Raw genomic sequence first — 25,349 nt, forward strand, 5'->3', positions numbered from 1 at the left:
GTAAACTGTAAAGTGAAAAAGAAAATTACATATTGCAAGCAATTGAGGCTGTCCCGTTATTCCCTGCAAATGTTAAATCAATTGGTGATTAAAACAGAGTTACCTGTAACATAAACAAACAATGGTCAACACATGAGTCATATAACACAAGGATTTCAGAGTTACAGTAGGTTAGAGCACGATAAGTCAAATGGAGTAAAACCCTAATCTGAAACAACATAGAAATTGTTACCTGGCCGGTGCACGACTTTGAGCTCATATTCTTTTCAAATCGGGTCATTAAATCTTCAAATAAAGCCTCACCATTTTCTTTGAGCGTCAAGAAAGAAATGGAGGATAAGATGTGGGGATCGAAATTTGCAATATATGTAGTTAAAGTTAGAAAATTTTAAAAAACGTTAATTATATTAAAATTCAAAAATAAAAAATAAAATTCACGTCGTCACTCAGCGTCAACATAAAAAAAAAGATAAAGATTTCATACGTGAAACAAAAAAAAATGTTAAAAAACATGTTAAAACCTTTAATTTAATAAAATATGAAAATTGAGTGACTTAATTGGAACACTTTTGAAACTTGTTTACTATTCTATGAAGTTACTCCCTCTGAGAAAAAGAAAGTATGGATTATTATTTACAAGGGAGTGTTTGGGATTCCTTATTTTTACTTCCTCATTACTTATCCATAAGTCATAAGTCACAACTTTGTGACTAGCCGCGCTTCGCGACATGGCCGTTAAATCTAACAAAAAAACATAAGTAAAAATGTTAAACCATAAACTCGCTCCAAGTCGATCCGAAGTCAGTCTATATCAAGTTACGACATCGAAACTAAACAAAAGAAATAAACTCGTCAATGCCAAAATACAACAAATTTTCATATGTGGAACCAAAAAGATCGGCATGTTACTATTGTGAACCAACACAAATTTGGTTCTTATTAGCGGTATCATCACAAATTCGTAAACATAAATTAGTAATCCAAAAAAAATATTTTAAATGCAAGCTACGTATCAAACATTGACACGCGGATATAAACCATGCAACGATGCAATATTTTAAATCACGAAAAAAGTTTCGGTATTGTAAAGATGAACTAAAAAAAATATGAAAGAAAATAAAAAAAAACGTTTAACCAAAAATAAGATATGTAAAGCCGATACTTGTCCACATTTAATGTTTAAAAATATAGTTGGTTATATATTTTAATTAGTTGACAAAAAAATTATAATAAAGAAAGTAAAGCCTATTATTTTTATTTTTGAAATTATGGTTAGTGAATTAATGGTTATAATAATTAATTAAATATTAAAAAATGAATAGTAAAAGGAATAGTAATTTTGTGAGTAGGATGTAATCCTCTTTCTAATATATATATTAATAAGGAGGCAAAAAGTAAGGAATCCCAAACACCTCGTAAAGTCTTTTAATTCACCACTTGTGGCCTAGTAGTAGGAATGTTTGGGTTCTTCAGCATAGACCCAAGTTTGATCGCCACTTTAGTCATTTTTTTGTGGATTATAACAATAAAGGATTTAAGCTAAAAAGTTTGTGAGGCTGTCGGTTCGAATCCTGATCACACACAGGTTTTCGTCCCATCGTGTGTTACGCTAGAATTATGCTCTTGTGGCTGCACAATGATTGTCAAGTGGCTAGATGCGGTAGGGTTTATCGAGGAACACCTAAGTCAAGCTCTAAAGCCAGCGTGAACTTATTTAAGACAACATAGTCTGACCAGATAGGCAAATGGCTCTCCTATTTGAAGACTGCGATGACCAAAATACAATAAAGTCGTAATTCTAAAAAAAAGAGTTTATTAATAATTTATGGGAATTAAGTTGAGCATGAAGTATATCATGTCGAATTAAGTTGAGCATGAAGGTATATTATGTCGAATTAAGTTGAGCATGAAGGTACCGATTCAATTAGTGACAGACCCATGAAAACTTTTTACAGGCATTGAATGAGGGTCGATATCAAGATTTTATAAGAGTCAATCGAGATTTTAACATATATGTATCTTTAAAAGAAAGTTTTCACAAGGGTCAGCCAACACTTACGACTTTGATGTAGGTCCGTCAGTGAAATCAAGTCATCAGCTCGAAAAGTATCAACAACTCTGATACATTGACTAAGATTATAATGTTACTAATTATATAGAGTACTAATAACGAAGATAAGTATAAAAGAAAGAAAAAACCTTACTTTTAGATTTTTATAATGGTGAATTCATGTGTTAGTATAAAATGATAACAAAAGGATATATAATGATACAAGTTAAAAAAAATATAAATTAATGATATTTTCACATAATAAACAATAAAATTACATAATAAAATCACACTTTAAGTGTAGAGTCAGCTAACCATGTGAATTTTTCGTTTACAAGTATATATATATATATTAAAATCTCAACCAACTCTAATAAAATTTTTACACAAACACTCATTTGACTTCTTTGATATTCTTTCTTAGACCGTCATTGCTTATGGTAAATTATTGGTATAGTCCGGAAGGAGATACTAATATTGTTTTCACTGACCCTTACTCGAGTTACAATTTTCATATAACATGTTTAATTTATAAAGGTTAAATCATTTTAGATAAAACTTTTAAGTTATTAAAAATGGAAAATTTTTAATTAAATATAATGTTATAGTTATGGATTAAGACATTAAGTATTTCCAAAACTCTTCCGCCTTGACTCTTAAAGAGTTAAGGGTGTTTAGGATTCCTTATTTAATATCCTTATAACTTATATAAATCATAAGTCATAAGTTACAAAGTTGTAACTTACCACCTACGAGTTACGACTTATCCACTCACAAGTCACAACCTTTAACTTTCCCAAGCATTTTATAACTTATAATTTATAAGTTATAGCGAGATAAAATAAGCAACCAAAACTTCATAAGTTATAAGCTAAACATGACATTTAGGTAATTCAAAACTTCATAAGTTGTAACATTAAACACACATGTGAGTATGTGACACAAAAAAATAACAACAAAATTACTTTCAATCACTCAAAAAACAAGTATATCACATCTCAAAAGGGTATATGTATAACCGATAACATCAAATACAATTTGAATCCAACCAAAAGTCCAAAACCAATATTCTGTCTATCTGTACAAAGCTCTGGTCTTCAACAATCTTTAACAAGCAGGCTTTTGCCAATATCAAACCTTGCCATCTTCTTATCTAGTCTTCTTGCCCAACATGCTTTGCTATCTCGAAACCGAATATTTTGAACATTTTTGCATGATTTTACAACCATGTTTAACCTCAAGTGAACAGGATCCAATGGGAATGATGGATTTGGAGGAAACTTGTTACGTGTTTTGAGCTTCAAAACTTCTAGGACAATAGAGGTAAGTATGATCGAATCAAGAACGAACCCGGATCTTCCATGAACTCCCTGCGTCAGCAAGCTGTATTTATGTTGTAACCAAACGTCCGATTTTAGCTGTTATAAAGGATGAATTTAGCACGGGTGGTTCGGATGCCTGTTGTAACCAAGATCTTAATATGGAATTTTAGCAATGACGATCCAGTTGAACAAGAACGTCCCATCGGGAGGGACAAGGCAAAGGGAAAGAGAACATGATCGTCTTCAAACACAACTGATAATTCGAAATTATTTGTTATAAAGGATGAGTTTGCAAAGTATTCGGAGTTGCAAATCGAGAAAATGAAAATGAAGCAAAAAAAATAAGTGAAGAGGCGGCTGAGATTGAACGAGAAAAAAATTGTTTAAAGGAGGCCGAGCAAAAGGACAAGGATGATCGGAAAGATTTCGATCTCTTGACGCGAGATCTTAGCTCTCTTTACGAAGAAGAATTCGAATTGGTGTTGGCTTTGAATGAAAAATCGCAAAAAATATAACATAACTTTATAATTTTTTAGTTTATTTTTAAGTTATTTGTGTTTTAGTTTTTAGTTTATTATTTGCAATTTTTTTTAAAAGTAATGTACTCGTTTCCACTATTTTTAATTTGTGTGGTTTAACTTATTTTACAAATATTATAGTTTTAAAGATATAATATATATAGAAAGAGGTTAAAATAAAAATACATAGTTTTGTAGAAAGAGTAGGAATGACACAAAATTTAGAATTAAGAAATTATGTAGCATAATATTAGGAAATAATCATGTGTATTATATTTGTATCTTAGTATTTATTTACGTTATCTTTATTTTTGTTAATCCTCCTAGAATAATGGAGAGATTGTTGTAATTACTCTTATATATTGAATTCCTCTCAACCAAGATTGGTGAGGTTGTTTTACCAAATCTTATATGGTATCAGCCTAATTCTTATTTTCCCTCCCACCACCGTTCCTTTCTCCTCTCAAAACCCTACTGCCGCCTCTAGTTTCCTGGGCATCTTCACCTTAGTGGCGGCGGCTTCCTCTTCCTCCTCCACCTCTCATGATTCCTCTATCAGTTCCATGCTCCATATGATTAACATGAAGCTTACATCAACAAATTATTTACTATGGCGTAGTCACATGTTACCAATATTCGCGTTTCATAAACTATCTGGTCATATTGATGGCACCTCCATCAAACCGGGACCAATCGTCACTGCGTACAACAAATCTGAACCCAACCCAGCTGCGGCCGTGTGGGAAGAAAACGAGCAAAAGACTATCATTCTTCTCAATGCATCACTCACGGAAGAATTGGCTGCAGAGGTTCTTAGGATTTCTAATGCTCACCTGATATGGGTGACTCTTGAAAGTGCCTATGCAAATTCATCTATTGAACGTGCTCATTCCCTCCGTGACAGCCTTCGCGTTCTCACAAAAGGCTCCACTTCTGTCATCGAATTCGGTAAGAAATTCAAAACTGTTTGTGATCAGCTTGCAGCCATCGGTTAGCCGATATTTGAACTTGACAAAGTTCACTACTTTTTATATGGTCTCGGGCCCTCGTTTGAAAACTTTTCCACCACTATACGAGCCATAAAACCAGCCCCTCCCTTTCGCGATCTTCTTTCTCAATCAGAGAGCCATGAGCTCTTCCTTCAATCCATACACGGTTCTGGAACCTCTGTTGTTGCATTCCATGCCTAGGAAGGACGATCATCTTCCTCTCAGGGTCATTACCGTGGCCAAAACAGTGGCCGTGGGGGTCATTATAACCGTGGGAATGGCTTTCAAAATCGTGGGGGTCACTTTAACCGTGGTGGTTGGGGGCAGGTATCAAAACAAGAAATTAAAACCCTGCCAGTTATGTAATAAGACAGGTCACTATGCGAACAATTGCCCGAATCTTCAATCATATGCCACTGTTTCGGCTACCACTAATGAAGCATTGGCTAAAGCCTTCCACGCTCAATGCCATGTCACTGCTAATTCTCCAGATTGGAATTTAGATTCCAGAGCCACTGATCATATGACCCCCATCTTGATCAAGCAGCACCTTACTCAGGTAATTCACATGTGTTTTTTTGGTAATGGCAAGTCCTTGCCGGTTACACACTTGGGCACTTCAACCATTTCCAAAAATTTATTATTACGTGATATTTTGGTTATTTCTAACCTTACTAAGCGATTGTTATCGGTGAGCAAACTAACCTCAGATCATCCGGTTGATGTATTATTTTCTCAACCGTTCTTTCATATTCAGGATCGGAAAACAAAAAGGGTTCTCGCTAGAGGTGTATGCGAAAATGGTCTCTATGTTCTAAAGGATGATTCTCAAGCTTTGGTTGCTTCCATGGGTACTTCAACACGTGCTTCTTATGAGCTATGGCATGCCCGTCTAGGTCACGTGCCTTTTAATATTATTTCTATTTTAAATAAGTCGGGTGTTTTATCTGTGACTTCGGTTTTGCCTAAACCTATTATTTGCACACCTTGTGAACTTTCGAAAAGTCATCATTTGCCTTTTGAACTTAATGTAAAACGTGCATTGCATCCTTAGGATTTAGTACATTGTGATTTGTGGGGACCGGCTCCCGTTTGTTCTAGAGATGGTTTTAAATACTATGTGGCTTTTATGGATGATCACTCACGATTTACTTGGTTATACCCGCTTAAAACTAAAAACGGGTTTTATGGCATATTATCATCCTTTATTAATCTAGTTCAGACGCAATGCTCTCGTAAAATCAAAGTGTTTCAAAGTGATGGGGGTACGGAATTTGTCAATCACACCGTTCGCAAATGTTTTGAAGACAACGGTACGTTTCATCGTTTCTCATGTCCGCACACACCAGAACAAAATGGCCAATCGGAACGCAAGCATCGGCATATTGTGGAGACGGGTTTAGCGATGCTTTTCAATGCAAGTGTTCCGGTGTCTTATTGGGTTGAAGCCTTCACTTCGGCTACTTATCTCATCAACCGCTTGCCTACCCCAACATTAGATAACAAGTCGCCATTTGAGATCCTTTTTTCTCAATTACCTCAATATGCTAATTTGCAGACATATGGGTGTCAAGTTTTTCCATTTCTACGTGACTACTCTAAGCACAAACTTGAACCACGTAGTATTCCATGTGTCTTTATCGGCTATAGTACACAATATAAAGGCTATCGGTGTCTTGATCCTTCAACATCTCGGATCTATATTACTCGGCACGCTAGATTTAATGAAACAGTTTTTCCATTTAAAGGGCAACAAACAACCGACATTAATACTCTCCACATAACACATTTTTTGGATGATCTTTCTGGTCAATCACCTAAGCCTATGCCGACACCCACCCTGATTACCACACCATCTCCCACTACTGTTTCCAACCCACTTTGCAAATTATGTCCTACTACAACTTTTACCAAAAACCCTCAGCCAAATCATCCCTCACAAATCCCTACAGCCCAAACAAATGACCACCAACCTCCTATAGCCCAAAACATTGAACCTCATGCCCAGCCACTTCCCAACTCTTCAGCCTCCACATCCGACCCAACCATGCCTCCTTCAAGCCCAAGCCATCCCATTAACCCATCCGCTTAACCCAACTCGCCTGATCACATCATCTCACATTCTACCCAGTACGCACCAAACAATACTACAACTACCTCCACTCACCCAATGACCACAAGGGCGAAATCGGGTATCTTCAAACCGAAGCACGTTGCCGATCTTGCTTCCTTGGCAACCCACCCACTACACGTTGGCCTTTCATCTGTGTCTGAGCCTCGTGGTTATAAATCGGCTGCCAAAAATCCAAGATGGGTCGCTGCCATGCAAGACGAAATGGATGCTCTTCATCATAATAACACATGGACGTTGGTACCAGCGTCCCCCGGACAACAACGTCGTTGGTTCTAAATGGGTTTTTTGCACCAAGTATCATTCCGATGGGTCCGTTGAACGATTTAAGGCTCGTCTTGTTGCTCAAGGTTTTACCCAAATTCCTGGACTCGATTACTCGCTCACCTTCAGTCCAGTTGTCAAGGCCTCAACGGTGCGTATTGTTCTTTCCATTGTTGTCCTTCACAGTTGGAAGTTACATCAGTTGGATGTAAAAAATGCCTTTCTTAATGGTAATCTATCTGAGACAGTCTTTATGGAGCAACCTCCGGGTTTTTTCAATCCACAGTTTCCCAACCACGTTTGTCGTTTAAACAAGGCACTGTATGGTTTGAAACAAGCTCCTCGCGCTTGGTTCCAACGCTTAAGCGCCTTTCTTCTCTCTTATGGGTTTTTATGTAGCCGAGCAGATGCTTCTCTCTTCATTTTTTTGAAGGGTAACATTGCCATGTAGTTACTCGTTTATGTTGATGACTTGATTCTCACGGGTAACAATGAGATGGTAATCAATTCCTTCATATCCGCTCTCAATCATGAGTTTGCTATCAAGGATCTTGGTGATTTAAACTATTTTTTGGGTCTTGAAGTTGCTTATACCGATACTGGTTTATTCCTCCATCAAACAAAATATGCAACTGACATCCTTCAGCGATCAGAACTGCTAGACTCCAAACCTGTTGCTACTCCACTTGCACCACATGAGTCTTTCACCACTCACGGTGACCCCTTTTCTGATCCCACTCGGTACCGCTCGTTGGTCGGTGCTCTTCAGTATCTGACCATCACCAGACCAGACTTGTCTTACGCGGTTAACCAGGTCTGTCAGTCTCTTCATGCTCCAACAGTTGATCATTTACAGTCTGTCAAACGTATCCTCAGATATGTTAAAGGCACTTTGTCATTTGGCCTCACATTCAGTAGACATCACAAATCCTCTATTGTCGGATTCTCTGATGCAGATTGGGCTCGGTGCATTCAGACACGGCGTTCGACATACGGCTATTCTATTTTTCTTGGTGGTAATCTTGTTTCTTGGAGTGCCAAGAAACAACCTACTGTGTCTCGATCTAGTTGTGAATCTGAATACCGAGCGATGGCTAAGACTGCCGCTGAAATTGTTTGGATCACTCACCTTCTTCAAGAGCTGCGAGCTCTACCTCCTGATCGACCGACTCTTTTATGTGACAACAAAAGTGCTCTTTTCATGACTCAGAATCCAGTTTCTCATAAAAGGGCCAAGCACATTGATCTTGATTATCATTTTATTAGAGAGCTTGTCACATCTGGCAAACTTTGTACAAAGTTTGTTCCGACCAATCTTCAGGTGGCTGACATTTTTACAAAGAGTCTTCCGCGCGTTCCATTTGAGACTTTCCGTGCTATGCTTCGTCTTGGTCCGCCACCATTCCGACTGAAGGGGGGTATTAGGAAATAATCATGTGTATCATATTTGTATCTTAGTATTTATTTACGTTATCTTTATTTTTGTTAATCCTCCTAGAATAATGGAGAGATTGTTGTAATTACTCTTATATATTGAATTCCCCTCAACCAAGATTGGTGAGGTTGTTTTACCAAATCTTATACATAAATCCTTAATCCTAGGAAATATTTGGTAGTTTAAAAACTACCAATCTCAACCATTAGATCATAGATCCAATGACCTAGATTGATTCTTACTCTTCTTGGAAAACTATTTCTTTTTATTATAACTCACCCCTATTATATACATAATTTATATTAACTTAAAAGAAAAAATAGAAAATAAAGAATGAGGAGAATGATTCATACCGCTAGTTGAATTGATTAGAGAAAAATGAGACAACGTTGACGTAACGCATCGTGATAAATGAGACCTATAAGCCCTTTTTTAACAGTTAAATTTTATAAACAAAACCAAACACCCAAAAAGCAACCTCCACAACCGGAGAGAAGCCTCCAACAAAAACCACAAAAGAATAACATGAACAAGAATTTACACCACATTCGTCCAATTTATATGTCTATTTTTTGTCCTACACTTGTACCAAAGAAAACCTTTCGACTTTATATACCGATTACATCTTCTATCTTAAATGGTTTTCCTTCAAAGATTTCTCGTTTCTGGCCTTCCAAATTCTCCAACAAGCAATAATCACGATCCCGTGAAAAATCTCTTTCTCCATTTCACCGAGCTCAATAGTTTTATAAAGAACTAACAAGTCTCTAACCGTGAAGTCATAGATAGAAGAGACTTTGCACCAACGACTAACAAATCTCTCTAACCGTGAGACCCATTAGCCTTAAGACCCCTCACGTTGGGAGAGTTTTGTTCAGTCGGTCGGACCATTTCATTTAAAAATAAAAGCAAACTCTAATAGCATTGCCAACCTGATCGATGGAGTGACTGTTGATCGGTTGTGGCCCCACTCCGTTATCACCTTCTTTTTCCATTTTGTTTTTGAATATATCATCAGGGTTGAGTTATAATAAGAAGATTAGTTTTTATAGAAAGGATAGGAAATAATTTTGTCCATTCATTTTAGACTTGGTTGAGATTAGATTAGATTGGATTATATTAGAGAGAAAATCACGTGTAAAACAAGGGTAATGACATAATAGGGATAACACTGAAGTTGTAGGTGTCGGCCGACCATTATGAATATTTTCTTTTAAATGCACATATATGTTAAAATCTCGATTGACTCCCATAAAATCTTGATATCGACCCTCAATCAATGCCTGTGAATTGTTTTCCTGGATCCGCCACTGCTTGACTCGGTACCCTCATGCTCAACTTAATTCGACGTAATATACCTTCATGCTCAACTTAATTTGACATAATAAACCTTCATGCACAACTTAATTCGACATGATATACCTTCATGTTCAACTTAATTCCCATAAATTATTAATAATTTTTTTAGAATGGACTTTATTATATTTTGGTCACCGCACTGAGCGCACTCTTCAAATAGAATAGCCACATCATGTGGCGGATCCAGGAATTTTTTCCGGTGGGTTCACTGTTATTATATGTTTCAATTTACCATAAAAATTTTCCGGTCGGTTCAAGTTGGATAGGGGAGGCTCAACCATTTTAGAGACATAAATTTAACAAAGTCCGGGCTATTTGCAAAAAATATATATATTTTTTGTTTAAACTCCTAACACATGCACGATTAGTTAATAGGATTTTATGTGGGATATAATTTTAGCTATTACGACTCATATCATTATAATTGTAATCCTTAGTTATTGAAATAAATAATTTTTCATTGTGTTTTCCATTTTCAGTTGATCATTTCCGGTAATTGTTTTTTGACGAATTTTCGATAAATTTTTCGGCAATTTTTTCGGTGAAATTTTCCGGGGATTGTTTACCGGTGACTTTCTGGCGAAATTTCCGAAGACTTTTCCGGCAAGGTGGGTGGCGGTGGGCGGTGGTGGTTGTAGGAGATAAGTGAAAATTTAAGTGGGTTTTTAAGATTAATTAAGTGGGTTTTTGAAATTAAATTAAGTGAGCTTTCAATATGAAGGTAGTAGACTAAAATAACATTCTTCTTAGCCTTCTTAGCAAAATCAAACTTCTTATTTGAACCCAACTCTATATCATCACATTTACATATATCATTGGTTGAGTATGTATTATATATATACTAGTTTTTATCCCTGTATTACGGGGGTTGTTTTATACTATTTGTTTCTAATATTTATATATTTTTTGAAATTGAATTTTAATTATTGTATGTAAGTTAATAATATACTTATGGTTTGATGATAAAATGTTTTACAAATAAATGAGATGTTATAACCCGATTTAAAAGCTATATGGGTTTGGTCAGACCCAAGACCCGTTTATTTTTTTACCGTAAAATTGTTTCTTAATTAATGAGATGTTTATCCACTGTATTATGGGGTTATTTTTACATTATTTATTTCTAATATTTACATATTTTTTAGGATCTTAATTTTATTTATTGTAAGGAAATTAATAATATACTTAAGATTTGATGATGAAAGGATTTCACAAATAAATAAGATGTTATAACCTTAAAAGCTATCTGGATTTGGTGAGACCCATGAGCCGCTTTTTTTTTACTATAAATTGTTTCTTAATTATAAATAATATATTTAAAAAAATCGAATATTAATTTTTAGTATATCCTCATTTTATAGAATTTTTATATCAAATATTTGATTGATTAATTTTTTATATAATGAGATGTTATAACCCGTTTAAGAGCTATCTGGGTTTGATAATACCCATACCCGTGAATTCGGGTCAAATACATGAGAAACTTTCATTTACAAATAAAGCAATCTGATGACTTTAGAGAATTTAGAGAGGTTTCGTTTATATATATTTAGAGAATTACATGATCATTTGCACAATAATTATTAATTTTTCCTGAATGTCCGTTAGTTTTTATTGATGATGCATCAAATGGCTTATACTTGATCAAGTTTAAAAGCTAGCTCATGCACTTTTCAACAAATATGGAAAAGTTGATACCAAGAAGCAAAGGCTATAACCAAATGTGGTAAAAATTAAAACCCACGAAGCAGGTTAATTATTTTAGCACAAATATGGGCTATTAGGACTACTAGACTGTGACATTTGTCAATTTTTATTCGTAATCGTATTCGTATTTGTATTCATTAAACTGACCCGTTGTGTCGTTTCGATGTTTTATTACTTGTCGTTTATCATTTAATATTAATTATGACAAGTTATAATTATTATTCGTTCATTTTTATATTCGTTCGGTTCACATAACGAAACTTCGGGATTTAAAGTTAATGAAATAATCAATCTTCAAATTATGCGGGTATAATATACTAATAATCTAAAGATACAAAATTTTATCAAGTTTATATAGCATTTGAAAGTTCAAGGTTCATTGTGTAAATAAAGTTTAAAATTAATTTATATATACTTATAAAGTCTAGGGGTTATAAGTGTAATTATATTTAAAATATAATATAATAATAATATTACAAATTACCCAGCCCCCTCACTTCCCCCTGCCTCACGTTTTTCCGGCATTCTGCCGGAATCCGGCGACATTCGTTTAGGCCGCAAATCTCGTTCTTTGACCAATAAATATATACAAACGCGTTTCTCCGCTAACATAGGTCAATAATCAAACTAATTAACATATAATAATAACTTAATTGGCGGATTATAATCCGGGTAACCGCCGGATTCCGGTCAAAACGCAATAACAACCTTTACTCGTCAAACGCTCCAATAGAGCATATAAATAGAACCCAAACACTCTTCTGGACTTGCACCAACCTTCCTATCAATCTCAAACTCTCTCTGTAGCCCATATATTGGCCGCTAAAAACCATTTTCCGACGAGACCCGTTCATCCACTTTCCGGCATCATACGAGGTAATTGTAATATGTAATCGTATTGTTTTTAATCGTATAACAAAACCCCTAACATAAAACGGGCAAACATGGAATGGTTTATGAGAATTGAACACCTAGGGTTTTAGGAAAGAAGATGAACATAGAAATTAATATATATTTTCCTTTCTAATCATTTAAACAAAACCTTAACTGGTCCAGTGGCTGTGTATATGTTGTATGGTTGGCGAGACCTGGGTTCCAACCCGGGTCACATAAGATCTTTTAATATATTTTTTTAAACCATTTTTATTAGTTAAAATAAATAAAATATATATTTATAAATCATATAAAATAAATAAAATTAATTTTATAGTTAAATAAAAGTTGTTTTAATTTCCATTAGCATTTTCGTTCAAGTATCAACTTTTACAAACCAAACCACTCGTTAAAACTCATTAAATAATTATGTAGATAAAATGTCGTTGTAACTTTAAAATGAAACACACCGATTATGACAAATTCCTTAAAAATTATTAATCTTGTAAATAATAATATAATAATAAAAATTGATAAAACCCGTTAACTTAAATATTAATACATTTAAAAATGTATAACAAAATTCTTATAAATAAAAATGTATAAACCTTAAAACCAACGTTATAGTCCCGTAAACTAGTTAGTAACTTTTGTATTTCTTGTTCTAGCTCGCGAGATTCGATCGTTTGGTTTCATATAACGCGCTTTCTGTTCTTTTTCCAAGTTGTCATCCAATTTCAAAGGTGAGTTTCTCACGCCCCCTTTTTAACGCTTTTTACATTTTGGGGTAGCATATATATCCTACCAACAATTCAATACCTTTTATTTATCATTTACAAACTACAATTCGCTACATGGACTTGTGTGTTTACTTGCTACTTGCTATGATATTACGTGCATGGATTTCTTCGATAAGTATGATCATACGCCCCCCCTTGCACTCATGGACCATTGTTCTAGTGGAAAAGGGACTCCGATCTGAGTACGTTGGTGCACAATCCCAACTGGAAAGACCTTCATTTATTCTTTACACTCATGGACCATTGTTTTCTAGTGTAAAGAACCCTTATGTGTTTTTCACAAGTTTTCAGGGAATTGTATGGTTTTTATGTAGTATTTAAACTGTGTGAACTCACCAACTATTAAGTTAGTTGACATTATTTTATATATATGCTATAGGTACTATCATTAGAGGATGAAATGGACGAGGTCACTAGAAGACAGGATATTTCAATAATAAATAAATAAGACATGAGTTTTATTGTTTTCTTTTGTATTTGTTTTGTTGAACAACTTGTGCACTTGGGATTTGAATGAATTAATGATATTATTGTCACTTAATAGTGTCACATGTGTTTTGGGCAATCTGTACGTCACACCCGGGTGTTTTCCGCTTTAGCCGGGGTGTTACATAGACAAATATATTATCCAAGCTACACAACTTTTAGATAAAATGTGGCTAGGATAAGAACTCCTTCTCTTTTGTAATTATGGTACTATATTTTGTAACTAATATGTAATGTAGCTAACAAACTCAAGTGCTCTTTGTTATTAGAGGGGAAGGGGCAGTCATGGGTAATACCCATACACTGGTCAAGCATGTACCGCCACCTCATTTCTACCCTTAATTATCCACAAACCACAAATTTACTGGCAGCACATACCCACAAGTACCCTAAAACTTTATTAATTTATTTTAGTTCTTCAATGGTCAATAATGAATCAATTTTGTGTGGCAAAGGTTTGCAATGAAATGAAGTCAGACACCTTACCCACATGAGATGGGGTGGTGTTGCCATGTTGTTTGGAAGCCATACAACATACCCATATGGGTGCCCCTTCCTCTCTTATAGCATTGTTTTCGAGCAACAATCATACATGTGTTAACTAGGTTTAATCCGCCGCAACGCGCGGGGTTGCCAACTAGTTGTTATTATAAACTTTATCATCTATAATACACATCTTACTACTCTAATAAAAGGCTACTATATATTGCCACTTGTCAACCTCTCATCACTCCTCACCTTTTTTAACCCATATTCACTAAAATGGTATTATTTTGGATCAACCTGTCCAACTAATGTTATCTGAATCTGTATATTATTCAATCCATTTGATTCCCCATTGCAAATAAAAAAACCCTACGTTGCAGACACTCAATCAGGCGCCTCTTCCCTTCGCTGCCAATTTGTCATTACTTCGCTGCTTTCTCTCTTATCTGACTAAACCTACGAGACCGTTCATCTCCACCACTGCTATCATTCATCTCCGCTGTTGCTTCAAACTGTTCCACTGTCGCTTACTTTTAGGTAATTTTACAATTCTATGCTTTAGAACTGTTGGTTCCTACCAATCATGGGGTGGGATTAAAACAAGAGAAAGAGACCTTTGAAATTGATTTGGTTGTGTTATTTATATGTTTGGTTGATGTTGATTTTTAATTAAATATGTATATAGTTTTCACTTTTTAATTAATATATTATCAAGTGATAAACAACTCCAAGTGATAAACAACATATATTATATTGTAATTGCAATTTTAATATAATAGTAAGATGTTATATTGGTAAGTGGTTATTCACTATATTTTCAACTAATTTTTAAATTTTTTTCATGATTTATTATGTAGGTAATGACTCCAAATCCAGAAAGTATTACAATCAATACACCTACTGTTGATGCCCTGCATCACATGCACAATGGAAAGTTTTTGCATCTTTTCGTTGTCTATGGAGGTAAAGACATTGTTGTATGTTTCATTTTATACATTTGATACAAACATTATACATATAGGTTGTATATCTAAACATTATACGATTCGTGTACTTGTGTTCTTGGGTTGGTAGGTCCAGCTATCCCAAACACGACCCGAAACCAAATTATATCGTACACATGAACTAAACACGACATTCGTATTTGTTGGTTAATTTCTATTTTGCACCAAGATTCTATAACAAGTTTTGGCTTCTTTTGAACAAAAGTTTTGACTTTTTAATATATTTTTAGATTCAATAGATGCGTAAGATGTATTACGATTCCGAAAAGATGACCAAATAACACCAGATGATGGTAATTGATGCAACTTTACCATATCAACCTTTCAAAACTAAAACTCAACCAGCACCAAGGTATCACTTGGATTTATTTTGTTTTCTTCACTTTAAAAAAAAATTGCAGCACGGTTCATGTACTTAGGTTGGTAGGTCCAGCTAACCCAAAAACCACATGATACCTTATTATATTTTCAGATTCAATAACCGAAAAAATATTGTTTTGAATGTTTTTTTTTAAATTGTTTCACGGTTCGTGTACTCGTGTTCTTGGGTTGATAGGTCCAGCTAATCCAAACACGACCTGAAACCAAATTATATCGTACACATGAACTGAACACGACATTCGCATTTGTTGGTTATTTTCTGTTTTGCACCAAGAGTCTATAACAAGTTTTGGCTTCTTTTGAGCAAAAGTTTTGACTTTTTAGTATATTTTTATGTGCATGAATATTTTTTTTAGTTTCATGGATACATTATCATTTATCTAGGTTGGTATATACATGAAGAACCTTATTTGTTACATGGAAGAGTTATAAGCAGACCTGTATTACCTTATCTAGAGTTACAAGCAAACATGGACTAAAGATTTTGATTTTTGATAAACGATGAATATCGACCAATGCAATCACAAATATAGTGTACAGGGAAGGTTTTACTTATTTATAACATATTTGTGTAATTTTAGTTATGTAATTTTTGTAATTTTAATGTGAATTGTAATTATATTAATAATATATAATCATTTGGTTGATTGTATTTCACTTAATAACTAAAGTTTAAAATTTTAATCAATTATCCGTGTAATACACAGGTCTCAAACTAGTTAACTTATAAAAGAAATACCAAAATTCATATTTTTGTTCTATGTTTATAGCATATAATATTTACGTATTTCGATACTACCTCCATCGCTTTCGATCCTGTACTTTTAATGTCTTTCAAACTTTTATTTTCGACTATGGATCCAAGTTTTTATATCGACTTTGATGGTTCGGAAGATTATTTTTTTTTTTCAAACTATTAACCTTTATAAACACAAACACCAACAAGGCACCCACGGAAACCTCCAGGTTCGGAAGATTATTTGAATGTTGAATACAATTTGCCAACTATATTTTGAAAAGTGAAAATGAAGAATACAAAACATGAAGAGACAAACATTTAAGATGCATATTACTCTACCAATAATAAATAAAGCATGAGAGAATATATTGCGTTTCAACTTTAACTTGGGATCATGTTTTCAATCTTACTTTATGGTGACTTGGAAACCCAAATGTTAAGCGTCCTACATACGTTGATACATTCAAACAGTAACACACCCCTTAAATATAAATATAAATATAAATATAAATATAAATATACATATATATATATAAACCCCAAACCTGCTTCTTGCTTGCTTCCATGGAGGATTCCTATCATCAATCTGTAGCGCTAATCGCTTCCAACGATGACCTTTTAACCGAAATCCTTATCCGTCTCCCGGTTACCTCCATCCTTTGTTTCAAATCCGTATCTAAACACTGGCGATTGCTTTTGAGTCACAGACACTTCACCCGCCGGCATGATAATAATAATAATAATAATAATAATAATAATAATAATAATAATAATAATCTCCTGGTCTATTTGATCGTTATGGTATGTATTATCCATTTGATGTTGAAACCCAAAGTCCTCCTCCTTTCCGTAGTCTCGATTTCTACTTTAATCGTTTCAATGTCAGAATCTCGCAATCTTGTGACGGTCTATTACTTTGTCATGTCATTCACAATGGTGTGAGTGAATATTATGTTTTTAATCCCACCACCAAGCAAATCGCATTCATCCAATCGGTCCCCAAAAACATCTGTTCTATGGCTTTGGCATTTCATCCAACGCATTGTGTGCGCTACAAATTAGTTTGTGTTACTTTTTCAGCCTCTCAAAAAGGCATGTTTCAGATTCAAATATACTCATCTGAGACAATGAAATGGAAGGTTTGTATTTAATCTTTCTCTGCGCGTGGATCCGACTTCTCATACCCTGTTTACTGGAACGAATCCGTCTATTGGGCTCCTGATTTTCTATGTGACAGTTTCTTGTACTTGAAGTTAGATGTTGAAGAGTTGCAAATGTTGCCCGGGCTTGAGGGATTTAGGTCTGAAGAACTATTCACAATGTATTTTGGGGAATCAAGAGGTCATCTGCATCTAATACCAAACAACCTCGACGAACACGGAATATTGAACGTGAATGTGTACGAGATGTTGAGGGACCGTTCGGGGTGGTTTGTCAAGTATCGACTACACTTTGATGAGATTCTGGATTTCCCAGAGATGTTCAACTGTGATTCGGGAGTTGTTGACGTGGTTAGAGGTAAAGAAGAAGAAACATTCTTGGTTGTAAGGCCCCGAACCCGGTAGCCTTACTTTAGCGTCGGATTTACTCATAAACACAGTTCTTACAAATCAGAGTTCATTAAAACTTTCGCGGAATATAAAAACTTTCATGAAACGTTACAACAATCCAAAACTTGCCTTAATTAAACATTCTTGTCTTTCAAAATAAACGTCAATTACATTAAAACATCTTGAGTCTTCAAATGCCAGTCTCCTATTCGCCCACCATGTGCCCGCTCAAGCTAGTTGTCTCATTCTACTCACCTGCGTGCATACTAAAAGTCAGCTACGCTGAGTGAGTTCTAGTTAATCGGACGCCATACAATACATACACATACATACATATCCGAAGATACATATCCATACCTAACTAGTTACCCTTCTGTTCTACATACATACTTACTACCATACATACATACATATCTACAATCACTAACCTCAGTCTACCGAGAGTACGTTCATAGTCCGCCGTCTATACCTGTACTCAAGGTCGTGAACACGTAAAAGGTCCGCAGTCCTTACCTATGTTCACCATTTATGGTACGTGCAAGGTCCGCAGTCCTTCCCTATACCATCCTACATCCACAACACGTACAAGGTCCACAGTCCTTCCCTATGTTGCAACCTAAACCATAGCACGTACGAGGTCCGCAGTCCTCCCCTATGCTACCACAATACAAATACAGCACGTATAAGGTCCACAGTCCTTTCCTATGCTGATGCCTATCTATAATACGTATAAGGTCCGCAGTCCTTAACTACGTTGTCGTCTATTATCTGTAACACGTATAAGGCCCACCGTCCCTATCTACGTTTACATCTATCATCTACTTTACGTATAAGGCCCGCAGTCCTTAACTACGTTGTCGTCTATTATCTGTAACACGTATAAGGCCCACCGTCCCTATCTACGTTTACATCTATCATCTACATTACGTATAAGGCCCGCAGTCCTTAACTACACCATCACCAGCCGAGTCTATGTCCGACAAAAGCTAGAGGGATTTGCCATTCTAACTTACTATGTCGAACGTATAACTCACATACCATTCGTGTACCTGTATACACATACTTCACATATACAATAATTACATTATAGCATAAGAACACTCTAGGCGTTCTTTACATCATTCATTTAACAACCATACCTCTTGTCGATACGTGCAATATCCGAAGATCGTTCACGCCCCGACAAGTATTCATTAGTAATGTTCATACATCTTCGATATATAATATTCGTACCTTTATTTTTGACCTGACAGTACGCGCAATATCCAAAGATCGTTCGCGTACCGACAAGCAATCATTCATATCCATCACATATATCACATATGGCATACACTTATCACTTAGGATAAATGTATTAACAACACATCGAGTATGCACACAGCCCCGAAAACATAACACATAAATGGGGCTAGAAACTCACATGAATCCTGTTACGCTCTCCGCTAATCGTTATTCCCTTCTTTAGCTGTGCACGGCTAACTGTATAATATTTACATGTATCAATTAACTACTACTACTCATATTGTATTTCTATCTTTATACAACCCACAACGAACGGGGGTCCGGGGCAGCGCCCCTGGCAGCGGGGTCTAAGGGCCGCAGCCCCTAGCAGGGTCCAAGGGGCAGAGCCCCTGGCGGGGGTCGAGCTGCCAGGTCAGCTTGGAAAAATTTTATTTACATTAACTGTCTTAACACATTTTCCATTAGGTTTTTAATTTATTTTCTAATCGAACTTGACTTTAGGCGAAGTTAAACCTTAGGCGAACTTAGCTTTAGGCGAAGTTAAACCTTAGGCGAACTTAGCTTTAGGCGAAGTTACCAGCTAGGCGAACTTGGCCGTAGGCGAAGTTAAGCTTTGAAGGCGAAGTTACCAGTTTGCAGGCGAAGTTATCAGTTTGCAGGCGAAGTTGCCCAGTTCGCAGGCGAAGTTGTCCAGTTCAGCTACGGGTTTGGTTTTTATCAAGCATTTTGGCGATTTTAATACCCTTGTTATGGTTCGACAACACCCAATAACGTTCCGTAACCATTTCGTTCGTATATATATCCCGTATATACTATAAAGCTTGGATCTTTAAGCTTAAGGACATTCAATAAAACATAAACTTTAAAGGTCAAGAACATACATTTTGTGCTCGTTTGGATCTCGTTTAACTTGTTTAATCACAACTAATCGTTTACTCTCTCTCGGATCTTGCTCGTTTCTCTCCCTCGGCCGCCGGCCGTATATGACGGTGTGTGGTGTGTGTGTGTTTTGGAGTGTGTAGAGATTATGATGGAAATGAAATGAGGGTTTAGGGTTTTAGGTTGGTTTAGGGGATATTTATATCCCTTAAAGCCCATGGACCTAAAGCCCATTCTCATTTAACCCATCTCAATTAATCTAAATCCATGATCCGTTCTTTACTCGATATTAATTAATTAATAACGCGGAAATCACTAAACGTAACTTTCTTTATTCAACATTATAAATTTTAGGATGTTACATTGGTGCTGGTAACTCGCAGGAAGTTGATGAGGTACAATGTTCATGACAAGAGTTTTAATGAGTTATATAGTCTAACGGACGATGACTTTTATGATGATACCGCAATAAACAACTTTTATGATGATGATGATGATGATACCTCAATAGACGAGTTTCATTTGGAAGCCTCAAGTTTTCATCGTTACATTGAAGCCTTGTCTTCTTTCTAAAAGACAATTTCGTTTGTTTAATTTTCCGTTATCAAGGTGTTTGAATGTGTGCTCTAAAATATGTTGCATCATGCATGTGAGTTTATCTATTTAATTTATATTTTGGCTTATGATTTGTGTTTGTGTGCCTTGTTCTAGCTGTAGGAAGGCGTGTCTAATTATGATTTTTGCATAACAATATGCACCTTTTAATAATCAAATTGATTAGTTTTCTGTTCTAGAATTCATAGACTAATAAGGATGCCATATGATGAACTAAAAGGCTTTTTGGTGTCTATTATATGTTTGACTCTTGAAAGTCAAAAGTCAAACAACAGATCCTTTGTATTTCAATCGAATCTAAACAACTTGGATGGCATTGGTGCTGTAGCTACACTTAAATCCAGATGTTAATAAAAGGCTATGGAGATATTGATATGATGTTTGTTTGTTCGTTGAAAAATATATGAACACGGACTTTTTGTTCATGTTTGTTCGTTTATTAAATAAACAAACATAAACGGACTTTCATCAAACGGCTCACGAACAGTTCACTGAACGTTCAGCTTCTTTACACGCCTAAAAGGTACACATGTCATTATTCTAAATATAAGTGATATACTTCACATTAAAAGGTACACATGTCATTATTCTAAATATAAGTGATATACTTCACATCTCAATGTGTTGATCTAGTCAAGTCCACATGCATGCTAGTGAGTCTTAATGAGCTTGTGAGATTTAGCACTTTTGTACAGTTACAAATCACTGAAATTATTGGCTTCTTTTTGTTAAAATCTACTTCACCTTTTCAATTCAAATAATATTTATATACTTACTATTTTAAAGAAAATTTATACTATAAAATCAACAATTCTTTCTTGTTTACATCAAAGAAACTAAACCCTATAAAAAAATAAGCATTTATAATTATGAACTCATAAATTGTTGTCCAAATAAGTTGTGAATTCAATGTTATAAAAAGGAGAATAAGTTGTGATTTCGTTGTTACAACAAGGAAAATAAGTTGTGAGTTCTACTTAATGTGAAGATAAAAGTTGAATTCATTGTTACAAAAGGTTGTGAAATTGTTATGAGTTTCTTCTTACAAAGTGAATTCCAATATCTTGATTTTAAATTTGCAATTTTTTTGTCAATTAAATTATTTAAAACCATGATTTCGAATTCCTTTGGGTATAAAGTTTTGAGTTCATCAGTATTATATAATGTGGCGATATCGTTGTAGCGTTGTGAGTTAACAAGTTGTTACAAAGAACGAACATTAACATGAAATGTAACACTTTTAGAGTTTTATAAGACAAATTCAATATGTTTGTGTAAATTGTTAGTAAAATTGTATATAGTGACATAAGTAAGGTAAACAATATAAACTCTTGATATTTGTTTTATATAAATTACAAGCAAACGTACACCGTAAAGTTCAATTTATAGCGACTCATTGATAAAGTCTTAAGATGTGTGAATAATGACAACATTTTCCAAATCACATATAATAAGTTTAATTTAACACTTAAAAGTTAAAAGGCTAAATCATATTAGATATATTCTAAGTTATAAGAAAATGATTATTTTTAAGTTAAAATATTGTTAATAGTTATAACTTTTTTGTGTATTCTAAAACTCTTCCTACTTTTGATAAGGCTAAGGGTAATTCAAAAATGACATTTAGGTAACTCAAAACTTCATAAGTTGTAACATTAAAAACACATGTGACTCAAAAAAATAACAGCAAAATTACTTTCAATCACTCAAAAAACAAGTATATCACATCCTCAAAGGGTATACTTGATAACATCAAATACAATATGAATCAAACCAATACCAATATTCTATCTATCTGTACAAAACTCTGTTCTTCAACAATCTTTAACAAAAAAGAAGGTTCTTGCCCCTCAATATTAAAACTTATCATCTTCTAATCCACATCTTTTTCGCTAATCCGGATATTTTAACACAGACTGCAACCATGTTTAACCTCTAGTGAACAGGATCCAATGGGAATGATGTGTTAGGAGGAAACTTGCTAGGTGTTTTGAGCTTCAAAACCTCTAGAACAACAGACGTAAGTATGATCGAAGCAAGAACGAACCCATAACCGATCTTCCATGAACTTCCTGCATCAGCAAGCTGTATTCCTAGTAATATATTTAGACAACCGAAAAACAACGCGATTCTTCCAACGTAATGATGGTACCAATTCCAGTATCTTCTGTGCTTGCTGTCCTTTTCAGGTCTTATAAAGAATGCCATAACCTAAATATGCAAAACATGTTTAAAAAACTTAACTTTTGAAGTCAAACCTTACTGATGTAATTCAATCAAGATTTATAAAAATATTCAAATTTTCCAACACAAAACTTTATTATTTCTGTAAGTTTTGTATTTCCTTAGCAAACCCATAAGTATTTTTCTTTAATTTTATAAATATGTGGTGCATTTGGAATTTATATTTATTCTGTTTGACCTTAAAAGTCAAAAGTTGTAATGTGTAGTGATTTTTGAACCTGGAGAACGCTGAGCACGATGGCGGTTATCCCCAATCCTTTGTGTGCTGGTGCATGGAAATTAAACTTGTTATACATGTTTAATCCGACAAATCCTGCGGCGACAGCAAATATGAACCCGACAAACTGAAAGCCCACGTGCAAATAATACCATAACGGATCCTTGTGTTTGAAGTATCTAGCAATAATAGCACCATATGGTAATATTATGCCCCACCCGAGTAAACCCAATGTTCCATGAGTTGTTTTTGAACGGTGGAGATTGCTAGAAGGCGTTCCTGAATTTGAGCTCGATCCTGATCCTGAAAAACCCGAGTGCAAAAAAGTCAAATATTTGACTTTTAAGGTCAACAAGTTCGATGATAAAACGAACCTTGGGAGAAATCCAAGTAGATAGTTGTCTTGTCATCGTGAACCGATAAAAGGTGGTGCTCGGGGTACCTACTCGAGAACGCTAATAAGATGGGTTGTGTTTTGAGTTTACTCGGGTACTTGAGTTGATATGCTAAGTGAATATTCCCACCATACACCGTGACAAAAGGCGGAATACTTGTTAAGGGTAACTCGCCCTTATCATGTTTTACTTGCGAGGGACTAAATCCCTCAGCATAGTATTGTTTAATGACTGGCTTACCCTTTCGGGTAATCCAACCAACCATAGCACTTGAGTTTAGCATCATACCGTCCCTTGAGAACCCCATCGCAACATATCCACTTGTATATGTTGCGGATAACACAATCGTCACAACATGGTCTTTACTTTGCGAGAACTGTTTTTTGCATGTAATAAAATCGTTACATTATCCGTTATATATTAAGATTTCAAATATTCGAAAATCAAAGAACACTTACTCGAATAACAAACGAGTTCCATACTGGTTTACACACCATATGTGACATATTAGCATATGGTAGAGGAAGAATTGCATTGATATCTTCATTGCATTCGTCGCCTACCACCAATGAAACCGTTATAACTGACACGAAAACGGCCAAAAGCAAGAATCTGGAACCCGGAATCATCTCAAGTTGAAGGGAATAACAAGCACAAAAGAAGCAAGAATAGAGATAGATTGGAATGAATGAATGAATGAATGGATGAATGAGTGGGTAACAAGTTTATGATGCTGGTTTGTAAAGATTTCTTAAATTTGAAGGTTTTCTGGTTGGTAGGTGTTGATGAGAGAGGTGGGTAATCATCATCATCATCAGTTATTTACATGTAATCTTTGTATTTTTACTTTATAACATAACTCATGAATGTTATTTAGGTAGCTCAAATAAAAATTATGATATATGTGTGTATATACATTTATATATTATTTGAAATTCAAATGTCTTTTACTTCCTAGTTCCTCGAACTCGAACGTCGGACCTTTGTCCGTAGGGCCCAGCATGCTTCCCACCCGAAAGAATCACCCACCAGCTAGCCGGTGTTTAAGAGGCTCTGTCTTTGTGACGGGGCTACCAATCCGAGAACATATACATTTACATATTGTTTTAAAATATACAAAGTTTTCTAAATATACTTAAAAGGATACAAATTTGTTTTAAGAAACTGAGGTATTATTTATTTTTATTTTATTTTATTTTATTTTATTTTTATGACATGCATAGTTTTCTTGTTTTATATTGTGGGGTATTGTAGGATAAAGTGTACATGTTTTGCCGGGATGATAATTGGGCATTGCGTAAAAATGTGTTAAAGGGGGGACACTGTTTATCATTTAAGGTTAAGGGTCACAACAGAGTTTGTTGGCTTTTATATTCCAAAAAGGAATAATTTGTTTGAGAGTTAGCATATTAATTTGTTAGGTTTAGTTGTGTTTTCTATAATAAAAAATATTTCTCTTAACAAGAACACTTTGGTTACTAAAATAATCTATCGGTTAAATCAATTATTGGTTTCGAGTCGTTGGTTGCCTTTTAGCTTAGCAAAAACGTAATGAAACCAAATCACATTGTGATTAAGAAAACTATAACTTGAACCATCGTTGATCGACAGTTTAATCGATTCAATTTTCCTGATCAACACTAGTTTCATATATTTATGACAT

The 25,349-nt window shown here is 34.9% G+C and overlaps 1 protein-coding gene across 1 annotated transcript; it reads right to left on the minus strand.

Annotated features, from left to right (window-relative positions):
- Positions 1-22,485: 22,485 nt before the first annotated feature.
- On the minus strand, positions 22,486-24,352 carry LOC143600687 (cytochrome b561 and DOMON domain-containing protein At3g61750-like). Its single transcript, XM_077078307.1, has 4 exons — positions 24,145-24,352; positions 23,666-24,062; positions 23,293-23,594; positions 22,486-23,041 (listed from the first exon to the last, which is right to left on the minus strand). Exons 1-4 carry the CDS (start codon positions 24,313-24,315, stop codon positions 22,766-22,768), a joined length of 1,146 nt encoding a protein of 381 aa, XP_076934422.1. The 5' UTR covers positions 24,316-24,352; the 3' UTR covers positions 22,486-22,765.
- Between the last annotated feature and the right edge of the window lie 997 nt (positions 24,353-25,349).

This window comes from Bidens hawaiensis, unplaced genomic scaffold (genome assembly GCF_021521415.1).
Source record: "Bidens hawaiensis isolate Kalapana, Puna unplaced genomic scaffold, B.hawaiensis_p1.1 tig00054789_1, whole genome shotgun sequence".
NCBI classification, from domain to species: Eukaryota; Viridiplantae; Streptophyta; class Magnoliopsida; order Asterales; family Asteraceae; genus Bidens; species Bidens hawaiensis.